This window comes from Bidens hawaiensis, unplaced genomic scaffold (assembly GCF_021521415.1).
Source record: "Bidens hawaiensis isolate Kalapana, Puna unplaced genomic scaffold, B.hawaiensis_p1.1 tig00025755_1, whole genome shotgun sequence".
Lineage (NCBI taxonomy): Eukaryota > Viridiplantae > Streptophyta > Magnoliopsida > Asterales > Asteraceae > Bidens > Bidens hawaiensis.
In genome coordinates this window covers 262,414-274,463 of record NW_027494119.1, presented here as the reverse complement: position 1 = coordinate 274,463, position 12,050 = coordinate 262,414, and the positions used below count along the sequence as shown (strand labels likewise).

The 12,050-nt window shown below is 33.5% G+C and overlaps 2 protein-coding genes and 1 pseudogene across 3 annotated transcripts; 1 reads left to right on the top strand and 2 right to left on the bottom strand.

Annotated features, from left to right (window-relative positions):
• Positions 1–4,172: 4,172 nt before the first annotated feature.
• On the top strand, positions 4,173–6,249 carry LOC143572159 (bidirectional sugar transporter SWEET2-like). Its single transcript, XM_077057385.1, has 6 exons — positions 4,173–4,346; positions 5,073–5,109; positions 5,184–5,400; positions 5,479–5,637; positions 5,920–6,039; positions 6,120–6,249. The coding sequence occupies exons 1-6, from the start codon at positions 4,286–4,288 to the stop codon at positions 6,231–6,233; spliced, it is 708 nt and encodes a 235-aa protein (XP_076913500.1). The 5' UTR covers positions 4,173–4,285; the 3' UTR covers positions 6,234–6,249.
• Positions 6,250–6,993: 744 nt separating this feature from the next.
• On the bottom strand, positions 6,994–8,078 carry LOC143572170 (uncharacterized). Its single transcript, XM_077057394.1, has 2 exons — positions 7,617–8,078; positions 6,994–7,035 (listed from the first exon to the last, which is right to left on the bottom strand). Exons 1-2 carry the CDS (start codon positions 8,076–8,078, stop codon positions 6,994–6,996), a joined length of 504 nt encoding a protein of 167 aa, XP_076913509.1.
• A 1,012-nt stretch (positions 8,079–9,090) lies between these two features.
• On the bottom strand, positions 9,091–10,586 carry LOC143572157 (benzoate carboxyl methyltransferase-like; annotated as a pseudogene). The gene is made up of 4 exons (XR_013142221.1): positions 10,502–10,586; positions 10,024–10,428; positions 9,645–9,899; positions 9,091–9,566 (listed from the first exon to the last, which is right to left on the bottom strand). The product of XR_013142221.1 is annotated as a benzoate carboxyl methyltransferase-like (transcript).
• Positions 10,587–12,050: the final 1,464 nt, after the last annotated feature.

Sequence of the window (12,050 nt, the reverse complement as noted above, 5' to 3'; positions counted from 1 at the left end):
GTTTACTTATTTGGATAATTTCCCATTCCTTAGCCGGAGAGGCGAAGGAAGGCTGGAATGCCACCAACAGACATCTATTATTAAATTCACCTGACCCGAAGTACCTGTTTGGGAACGTCCACCGCCAAAGTCACTGAATGGGTAAGCCGTCAATCCCTAGAACAGACTATTGGGTTACCGGCGGTTATTTTACTAGAGGTTTATAAGGTTCGGATTATTCGGATGACCCAGCTTAGTATACCTATGGTTTTTATAATTTCCAGCCCATTCACAATTTCAGATGATTCACCACACCATATATGTGTGTGTACAGAGTATTTTATATATTTTTACCATCTAGCATGGGTGTACACACTGGATTAGATAATTGTAATTAAGGCTATTGTGTTGCTGGTCTTTCATATAATGTATAATTATATAATTTAGCTTGATGTCAACCATGTGTTCCTATCTATATGAATATTATTATGGATTTATGGTAATCCATAGTGATAGAACGAGTCACAAAAACTATGAAGAGTAATGAAAGCTAATATTTTCATAATTGAGATTAATTAGCTTCATATGAGTTTTGAAGAGAATCTCATTTGTGTACATGGATGAAAATAAATTACGTTATTATGAACAAATTGGAGAATTTATGCGGTTTAAAATGGTTGTGTGAAGCGAACGACTACAATGAAAAGGTGTGTCTAAGTTGCACCTCAAATTCCACTTGTTTATGCTAAACGGTTCTCACTTGTCATTTCTAATGTATGTGATCCAATGACATAAGAATCAGTATAGGAGGCTTGGGATTGATCATATCAATGTGTTAAGACAGAGTTTCATATGATGAGTATGAGTATAACAAGCTTATTTTTATCCTTGTTTAGGTTTTAACTCACCCAATATTTGATATATGTTTGAGCTTTTGAAACTACAACTTGGTTTCATGGAAATCTCCTTTTGATGAAGTTCGCTACCTCACTCACAAGTAAGCGAAAATTTTGGGACCATTTTTTTTTTGGGGGGGGGGGGACAAAAGAAAAGAAGTGAATGTAATTATATATGGGCGTTACATATTATCACAAATCTGTCACAACTTCATGCAAATCTCACATCAGACATGGACAAAAGACATGTTGTGGTTATAATAAATGTTTCGCCTCTCATATTACCAATGCATTTTTAGGCGCATTAATTTTGGATGAAAAGGAGATTTCCATGAATAAGCATACTCGGGTGGGGTAATCCAACTAGATGGCGTCTTAGGAATCTCCACCCAAATAAAAATAACAAGGTCTTAGTCTTCTAGTGGGCAAAACAAACAATAATAATTTGTATGCTACAAATGGTACCGGTCACTCTGATTTCATTTATAATGGTAACACAAACCTCACCAAGGACAATGAGTCCCCATGAGTATTTTAAACACCTTAGACGAACCCAAATTTCTGGCCAAAGTGGTTGACAAACCTTATCAAGGAAGGCGTGTTTATAAAAAACTAGTGTTATATACGGAGTGCGCCGGACAGGTTGGTAAAACCCGGGCGATGATAAACACAAACTTTGTCGATCTCGGACGTTGAGGCGGTAAGTCGACGCATATTCGGCCGGTTTCGGTTAAGTGCGTTATAATACCAGAACTAAAAACCAAAATTGAAACAAAAAACCACAAAATTATAATTGGATCAATTGAGTGGCGTCAGTCGGTAACACTCAGGCGTTGGGAAGATTCGAGCATTGCCAATCCCGGAAGTTGAGGCGGTGAGTCTACGCAAATTCGGCTGATTTCTTTCACATTGGTTATGGTACCGAAATTAAAACAAAATGTAGTGTGTATATGCAAATTTGTTCGATTTCCGTTATGTTTGTTACGGTACCAGAACTTAAAACCAAAAAAACAAAACAAAATCCAAGGATGAATACGGTACCGCCAAGTGGCCCAACCGACACTAAGCGGCACCAAAATTTGTAATAATAATAATAATAATAATAATAATAATAATAAAATCTATGAATGGTTATGTTAATGGATGCCAATGACATTGATGATGTTTGAGTATGAAGAGATTAATGACCAAAACCTTAATGTCAAATTTAAGACCACGTATTCTACTTGCAGTGTTTGAAACAATAATAAATCTCTTAACTCGTTATCATTGTTGGTCTTTAGCGTGGGCGAGTAGTAAGTTAAATGAGACAAAGAACCTCACATGAAAGAAGCTGAAACATGATAACGAGCTAAGAGATTCATTACTTACATTACTTTGAAAATGGAATGCTTTATGTCAAAATTTATTTAAATGATAAAATATGTTGTTTTAATGAATTTGTTAAACAAAATTTGATTCCAATAGAACAGATGTACTGATAGGTTGGATCTAAGTTTTTAAAGTGAAACAAGCAAACTTTCCAATATAAATTTTGCAAATGGGTCAAATGGTTGGACAAAGAACTTAGACCCATCTCCAATGAGTGACGACAATTCTTATAATTTTTTCTTGCCACATCACTCTATTGCTTAGGGACTGTTTCTTTCAATCAGATCTGACCAATTCAAATTCGATTAATTCTCTTTCCCATTCAGCATCAATCAGATGCTGACTGATTCAGACTCCGTTTTCCATATACAGATGTTTTTCATGTTTTTCCCTTTGGAAACAAACGGTCTAAGCTCTGACTGAATTAAATGTGTCCATCTTAATGGTTCCGTTTAGATGTAAACAAACAACCCTTTACTCTTTTTCATCTTTCTCTTTATTCATTTTTAATACATTTTCTCTCCCCTCAGATACATGTACTTAAGCTAATAGCTATGGATTCTTCACCACTCTTGTCTCCACCTCATCTACACTTCATCTTCATTTCCTGAAAAACCCGCATCCCCCATTAGTGATGGTGTTTTAGTTGTTCATATTTTCTACTATATGTTTTGTTTCGGGATGACATAGACTACACCACATTTGCTCCGACACTCATACAAATGCTTTCGACCTCAACGATGGCAATTTTAGATCGAGGATTATGGAATCCTTGTTGATGATGATGGACTGGTTAACGTTTATGAACTGACTCGTACAATAGAAAATAAAAATATTGTTCATTCCTTTTCACAAATAGAGTGACTTTTTGTTACACAACATAATTCGTGGGTCCAAGTTTTTACCATCATATTCGGATCAAAATGACAGTATCCTGTTGTCGGCTGACACCACATAATAAAAGCACGTTTTAATAATAAAGGTTCACCTAACACCAACAATTATTCTGGTTGTGAAAAATCAATATTATCCATTCTATTTCGAAACAACTCACTTTGAAATGTTGTCACTACATTCCTAGAATTGACAATTTTATAATTTATTCCAACTTCTTTTCAATATTGTTACTATTCAAATGAAATATAACATACATAGTAGTGGGAAGAGAAGATAATATTGTGACATTATTTGAACCTAAAAGCTTGAAATTCGGATCGAATCGAATTAGAAAATTCGGTTTCGGAAACCCGATTTCAAATAATATATTTTTTTATTAACGTCAATTTAATTTTTATTTTTTTGTAATATATTTGCTTGTTCGGGTTATTCGCATAAACATATTAGAATTAATCCAGTTTTCAAATCTAATTCGAATTCATATTTTTAACATTTTTTAATATTGGATAATCAGACTCGAATAGCTCATTATTAATTAAACTCAATGTCCGAATTTTCGGTTATGATAGAACCTAAAAATAACAATAACTTGTCATTACAATGACCAAAACTGAAACTCACAATCAGGTTCTTTGAGATAATAATGATCACGAAAACGGAAAAGGTAATACACTGGTTAATAATATTTTTTTAGAATAATCACTGAAATACTTAATTCACTTGTTATTCATTTCTACCTTTTACTTTAATTATTCAAATGCAACTCCTATAGACTGATACTTTCTATATAAATCTCAGGGTCCGTCAAAAAACTGTAATACACGTTACATATGTAGTTATATACTACTAGCCGGGACGAATAATTTGAGTTCATGCAAGTTAGTGACTAGTGGCAAGAATGTCAAGTTCTTAAAGTACAAGGACTGATTTAAAGCTAACCAAAAGTTGAAGTCTATTACTGTTAATATGGCTAACAACAAATGATATCATTTGACTACAAGCATGGGCCATGGGATACTCAAGTTCTTACAAAATTGGATTCTAAACATGAAGATCATTAGATGATTTCACAAGTTTAATGTTTCTGAAATAAGAAGATTAATTAGGAGTTGAGAGGAAGAACAGTTTTTATTCATCTACAAATGGCTGCTTTAGTTTCACCTCAAACGTTTGATGCTTACAAGCAGGCTGCCGGAATAGCCGGTTCGTATCTCTTGATTCCCTTATATCTGTGCTTGTGTGGTTGATGAAATGCTAGTATCGAGATATTACTTGTAGCGTTGTAAAATGAACCGAACGAGGTCTTCCTCATGTTCGTTTGTTAAGCTTTTACCTCACAAGTGAACTTGTTCATGAATGGTGAATGGTTCATGGACGCAAGTGAACAAAAGCAATGTTCTATTTTATTTGGCTAACCAGGATGGTTGATGTCAACGGTTTGGTCCAGTTACGAAGTTTGTGTTGGTATTTTTCTTGAATATTCATGTTCATACGCAAGTATATTATATATATAATATCGGATAATACTCATTTATTTTTGTTGATTGTAATTAATAACCTTTAAGAAACAAATATTAGAGAACATAAATGGGCGTAGACGAACAAATTGACCTTTGTTCACGCTCGTTCATTTGGTTCATCTAACAAAATTCATTGTTAATGTTCATGTTTGTTCATTTATTAAATGAATAGACATAATGAACTTCCCACCGAAAAGTTCGTTGAAAGTTCGATTAGTTTACAGCCCTAACAAGAATAACAAATACTTGGGCCATTTTAGTCTTTTAGGTTCACTGCATAATTAATTTACATTTAACACCAATTTGATTACCTTTTTTTTATGTTTAATCCTAGAATCAACTTCTTAATATTCACCTTAATCTGTTGGTCCATATGTCTAACTAAGCAAATTGTTATCAACTTTTTCAGGAAACATATTTGCTTTTGGGCTCTTTGTGTCACCAATGTAAGTGTTAACAATTTCCCAAATACTTTTACTTAAAAAACTAACCTTTAACAATATATATATTTCCATTTCAGACCAACCTTTAAAAGAATCATCAGAAACCAATCAACCGAACAATTCTCAGGAATCCCATACATTTACTCCCTCTTGAACTGCTTAATATGCGCCTGGTACGGCTGCCCCTTAATATCATACGATAACTTGTTGGTTACAACAGTTAATTCTATCGGTGCGGTCTTCCAGTTGTCATACATTTTAATCTTTATAACACATGCTGATAAACACAAAAAGGTTAGAATCCTATATTTACATGAACACATCAAAATATTATTCAAATCATCTTAATATGTGCTATGTTCATATTCACAGTTCAAGATGTCCGCATTACTATTGGCGATTTTCGGGTTATTTGCAAGCATTGCATTTGCGAGTTTGCTTGTTACCGATTTTAAAATTAGGCATTTACTTATAGGGTATTTAAGTTGTGCTACCTTGATATCAATGTTTGCTTCCCCACTGTCTGCAATGGTATGTACTTCGCATGTGGACCCTGTGTCATAATCTAATAACTTAGATTAAATTTAGGGGGTGTTTGGGTAAACTTTTTAAACTGCTTATTTGATTTTTAAAAAGCAAAAGCTGTTTGGTAAACAGGAATTGATGTCTGTTGAAAAGTTTCAAAATGAAGCTTTTCCAAAACGCTTTTGCTTTTCAGAAAGCAAATAAACAAATAAGCAGTTTTCAGAAGCTCACCCAAACACCCCCTTAATAACTTTAAATGTATGATATATATATATTTTTTATTTTCAGAATCTAGTGATCCAGACCAAGAGTGTTGAATTCATGCCATTTTACCTCTCACTCTCTACTTTCTTGATGAGCACATCATTTTTGTTATATGGAATTTTCAATGTTGATCCATTCATCTATGTAAGCTTCTTGTATCAAGCAAAGTTTTAAGTCTTTAAAACTTATATTTACTTTTTATATTTTTATGTTTTGGATTTTAGGTTCCAAATGGTATAGGAACCATTCTAGGAATTGGACAATTGGGCTTGTATTTCTACTACAATGATAAATCAAAACAAGGAACCAAAGAACCGTTAATAGGATCGTTGGCGTGAACAACTTCAAGTTATAAACCTTTCACAGGTAACTAATCAAACCCGTGTCGGTATTTTCTTGTGTGCATTTGATTGGTTGTTGAGTTTGATCTTTGATTATCATCAAAGAATGGGTGTTGATCATCATATTTGTGTCAATATAAGTTTTTTTAGTCCAACTGTGCTTTTGTTTGTGAAGATGAATATGAAGTGTGTGTAATCTATGTTATGTGTATGTTTACATGTTGTCATGTATGCCAAATTTGTGAAATTATAGTTAGAAATTTGATGCATTAATGAGTGGCTAGGGGTGTAAACGAGCTGAGCAGAGTCCGAGCTAGCCTAAGCTCGAGCTCGGCCTTTTTAACTTCTCACTTGATATATATATGAGTTATATTTTCATAATTATATATAATATACTTACTATGTATTATATAACATACAAAGTTGTAAAGCTATTTTTGTTAGCAATAGGATCGTTTAGGCTTCTTAAACTCGGTATTTGAAGATCACGTTCGAGCATTCGTTAAACTAGCTCCAATTTTAGCTCACACTTTTTTAAGCTCTCTATTTGATTCGAGTTTTTAACGAGCTTTTTTTAAATAGTTCATTAGCGGCTCAGCTCATAATAATATGTATGAAATTGCCAAAAAAAAATAAAAAGGTTTTCGAGCTCTTGGTCTTGCTGCATGAAGTTTTACTAAATTTCAAAAAAAAAAAAGAAGTAATTAATTACACTCATATTTTGATACACACAACAAGAAGGAACATTGATAATGAACTACAGAAGATCTCTCAAAGTAGCTCTTACATTGGGTTGTTCCTGCAATAACACAAAAAGTACAACAAATTTAAATGTTTTGTACATATAATGTACAAATAAAAATATTTGGTCAAATAAAAATGTTAGCTAAAAGGGGAACATGTTAGTTATAAAGTTTTGATAGGTATGGATATATATACTTGACACATTAATTATTGAGGTTTTCAAAATGAACCTAGAATTGGATTTTATGAAATCGAATTGGATATAACTTGGAGGTAGAATTATTTATTCAAATTTGAATAGCATATTCGGGTTCATTGGAATAAACCGAATTAGAAAATCTTTAATTCGTAACTCAATTGGGTTAATTCAATCTGTATTCTATATTCGTAATTCAAATTGTATAATTCGGATTTTCGGGTCAGTTCAATTCAAAACTCACAAACCCGAGACTTAAAAACCAATAGTTTGAATTTAAATTGTATAATATGAATGAAGAGGCTTAGTGTTAATTTTCCCTCAAAAATCCCGATCGCACCCTATAAAAGTGTGGTTAAGCCTTTTGATAATTCCCCTAGAAAATATTTTTTTTGGGTCCGTCACAATTGAATTCTATGCATTTCTACATCAATACATACCTGGATATCAGCAGAGTTGCCTTGATCTAGCGGCTTTCCTCTTTCATCATAAAGAATAAGCCCACTAAACCGCGGAAACTCACACTTCTCACCCATTAATATGGGCCGCTGCCACACGGGGGAACCCGCATTATGGCTTGGCCACCTCACCTCACCGCCACCTCTAGCAAGCAACGGTGTGGGCTGCTCTTTTCGGCTCGCACTCAAACTCTCATCCCACTTATTAGCTTTGCTCCATCGAACGGAACCCGTCAAGCCCTTCTTCACCCTTAACCATTGACCTTGTGACCCTTTTGCCGCCACGGGCTCAACCACAACATTTTTGGCATGTCTCTTCCTAAATGTCATGGTAACACAAAGCGCGATAACCACGACAACGAGAGTGGTGGTCGCGGCACAAAAGATCACAGCTTCTTGTGTTGAAAGGTTCCATTTATCTTCTAAGTTCCAAAGTACTTCCATTGATGAAAGAATTATGGTAATAGGCGTTGTTTGTTAATTGCTATATGTTAATGTTTGTAGAGGCTGTGAGTGTGAGTGTGAGTGTGAGTGTGAGTGTGAGTGTGAGTGTGAGTGTGAGTGTGAGTGTGAGTGTGAGTGTGAGTGTGAGTGTGAGTGTGACCGACAACTTTGGGCCTGGTTTGGGCTTGAAGTTGGTGTTCAGTCTCTTTTATTTAATTAGCCGTTGAGAATTTAATTAGGTGGTCACGAGATTTTCTGATGCTACAGTGGATCATTAAATAGGACCTAAGAAAACAATTCTTTTGGTTATATAAATATGATTTTGTTGTCACTTGTTATCACGGTTTACAAGGATATATATTCCGGTTTAACTAAAAACTGCATAACGTTTTACCACATTACTATCATGTAGGCAACGAGCTTTAACTAATTTATCCTTTAAAAACCGCGTTGTGGTTAACTCAATAAATAAATAAAAGAAAAAAAATAATGAATATGTGTGCATGGGGTGGAGGCTAGTGGACCCCACCTCTTATTTGCGTTAAAAGATGCTAAAGCGGTAAAACCCCCCCCCCCCCCCCCCCCCCCCTTCTCTCTCTCTCTCTTTTCCCTTTACAAGCCAGACATGGAGACACGGTGTTTAACTAAGGTTTTAGGTGAGGTGGCATGGAGCGGCACCCCACAACGGGTAGTTTAAAGAACATACACTTGAGTCTTGACTGCCTTATTTTTATGATGCTGATTTCAAAGTCTTGATTTACTAGAATTCCTTATTGTAAGAATCAACAGATGAAATTATTTTACTATTTTTTCTTATATGTATTATATGTTACTAATCTTTATGAAAATTTAAATAATACAGGTTGGTCAACTTAGTACATATATGTAATAAACGAACGAAATATATGTAATCAGTATCGATTACCAAAAAGATATATGCAGGTGCTACATCCACCAAACAAGATATTGTTGATGCATGCAGGTCTAGATTAACCAAAATAACCAAACCTTCAATCCTTAATACATAGATTGTTCATGATGTAAACAATGACAAGAAAGCATATATCAATACATGAAACTTAAAATTACCAATAGACTTATTTTCAACACATGAACCATTCATTTTCTGCTCAATGAAATGGTCACAAAAGAGTATCTTGTTTTCTTTTTTGCTAGATATTCGGCCACATGCTTCTCAAACTTCTTAAACAACACATCAATAATCGAATTTCCAAAAAGTGAAACCAACAATGGTTCAAGAACCACCCTAATAACTTTTGATGTGTTTTTCCCATGGATTTTGCTGAGCTCGTCTGAATCATTCGTGTTAGTGTAATCCGTGTCATGTGGATCCCAATTGAGTTTAAAAACATTCATGTTTTCAAGGGAAAATGATCCCTCATATTCAATAATGTTCCTAATTTCATCATCACATGGTAAATACAAAGGAAAATTGAATGAGTTAATATCTGATCCTTTAACCAACCCCTGTAGTATCAGTTAAACTTAATTGGTTAGTCACATAAGCAAACATGAATAACTAAACTTTTGACCACATATACATACCTCTTTGAGCATGTCGACGAGTGATTGCCCAAATAGCTCGAAGAGTGCACTACCATCCTCTGAAGTTGGATCGACTATACTTCGACCAGGAAATGTTAATATCATGCTTCCACCATGTACCACTTCCTCCGAGCGCATTTGTAAAAATTTTGTGAAATCAGTATGAAATTGTTTTCCATATGCTTGGTATACATTTGGAGGACTTGTTTTCGCCTTGTATGCATTTGATCCATTATTTTCTAGTCCTTGAGGCATCTATCAAATGTTATATGGACTATGGTTTATCTTCTCAAACAGTTTGATGCGTGCAATTTTAGTTATAATGATATCACATATGAGAACTACAAGTTGAGATGGATATTAATCATATTATGCGTACCTGAGAAAGCCAATGATTACTAGTAGCGGAGTGGACAAGGTGCAGACTTTGGTTTAGAAAAAGTCTATCATAGAAGGAACCTGGAACAGCTGAAACAAAACAAGGGCCAAAGCTTTCCCTTTTCTCCTTAAGCTTTGCATAAAAGTCGGGCAATAACTTGAAAATAGTATTGAAATCATTCCCATAGAGGTCATTTAAAAACACTTGAAACTGTGGCACTTTACGGTTATTTTCTTGGCACACTTCATGCACTATATCAATAATATTAGATGCAACCAACAACGTATTTGGGCCAGACGAGCATCCTAAATCGGCAACGGTGATACAATCTTTGAAGACATTATCACTAGCTATACTCTTGATTGAAGGCTTTAAAAACGGTACCGCATTTCGTATCCCTGTTTCCTAAAGATCAAAAGAACAAAGAAGATGAGACCCATTGTTGAATATCTGCAAAAGTTTATAGTATTACACAAACCTGAAGCAAGGAGTTTTTGGCATAGCTTGTTTTTACCATCTCCAATATTCATATGTAAAATGTTCACTAAGGCCATACTTCTTATTCTTTGCCTTTCTTACCCTTCTTGATTTTTGTTGCTTTAAATAAGCCTACTCGACTTCTTATAATTTCTTTAAATAAGCCTTCTGCAATGTTGATATTTATCTAGTTATCTACTATTCTTTAAACTAACTGTCACTTACCGCTTTCTCATCCAAGTTTCTATCTATATTTACATAATTTAACTATAAACACTCTTTTCTCTTAACTTTGTTTATTTTTAAAAAACCTTACACGTCTGATTCCCCATCTCAATCGTTGTTTTACTCTCAAACACTTATTTTATTATTTTTTCTCGGTTTTATACACTCACAAAAATTATACAAAAATTGAGTCACTATTGCATTTATAAAAAATAAAAATTACTATAGAGATTCCAATGGAGAAAAGTTTTAGTTGTTTTTCTTTACTCTATATTATTATAAGGAAAATATGAGAAGCTCCAATGTGGACGCTCTTATGTTTTGTTACCTTTCCGTAAGTAGTCAAATATTTTTATAAAGATGTTTTTATTATTATTATTTTTTGTAAATCATCATTCAAAAGAAATATAAAGTTTGTTTAATTTATAAATAATTACAAAATTATCTAAACAACTTGCAACGTTGTTGCATACTTGGAATATTGGATTACAAAACGCAGGAGGTTGATGTAATTATAGAGGGCATGCTCTTTAGATACAATAAACGTAAACACGAATTAAAACACAAAACAAATATATATAAGACTTGAATTAAATTGCAAAATTTTAGACCCTTTATTTGCCACGTGAGATAATTTAATATAAATATATTTATGTAAATAAAATATCATATTATGTGTGCAAATTTAGACATATCTCTACAAAATCTGGCTGGAAAGATATGTTATGTTTTATTAGTTTTAGAAATGTAACATTTTACCATAAAACCAACTTTTGTATTAAAATAAAGTGTCCTTTGGAATCTTGAAAATCACATATTTTCTTAGTCTTCTTGATTGACAAGTGTGTTTTCATGCTTTTCCATTTTAAGTCAACGGAAGCATGCGATTTGTAATATATCAATAATGACCAAATTGAACTGTTTTAAATGTAACCGTGATTGTAAAAGTAGCTCCAAGAGCGTAAAACAATTTAGGGTGTAAAGGTTTAGAGGTAGTTTCTGAAATGGTTAACGTGTTTATGAAACTTACCTATTAAGATGCCTCATGAATCATTAATTACAGATGAATTTTAGGTGAACCAAATACATTTTACCTCTGACCAAGTGCTCGAGTTTTTGGGTAGTATGGGCCTACGGGTAAACATTATATTTCTTTCAACTGATTTCTCCCATCTTTGGTTGAGTAATTGAATATGTGAATTGGAATTCGTTGTGAAATGTGAACATATGTATATAAATTTGTAGCTTTTTTTAATATATATTATAATAATAAGCAAGAAAAACTGGATCGTATTAATTCAAAATTTCACTCATTGCCCAATATT

Excerpts from the sequence above, each read along its gene's own strand:
- LOC143572159 (XM_077057385.1), top strand. The coding sequence starts at position 4,286 with ATGGCTGCTTTAGTTTCACCTCAAACGTTTGATGCTTACAAGCAGGCT. Across the intron at positions 4,347-5,072 it reads GCAGGCTGCCGGAATAGCCG|GAAACATATTTGCTTTTGGG; the intron begins GTTCGTATCTCT and ends CAACTTTTTCAG. Across the intron at positions 5,110-5,183 it reads GGGCTCTTTGTGTCACCAAT|ACCAACCTTTAAAAGAATCA; the intron begins GTAAGTGTTAAC and ends TTTCCATTTCAG.
- LOC143572170 (XM_077057394.1), bottom strand. The coding sequence starts at position 8,078 with ATGGAAGTACTTTGGAACTTAGAAGATAAATGGAACCTTTCAACACAA. Across the intron at positions 7,036-7,616 it reads GCAACTCTGCTGATATCCAG|GAACAACCCAATGTAAGAGC; the intron begins GTATGTATTGAT and ends GTGTTATTGCAG.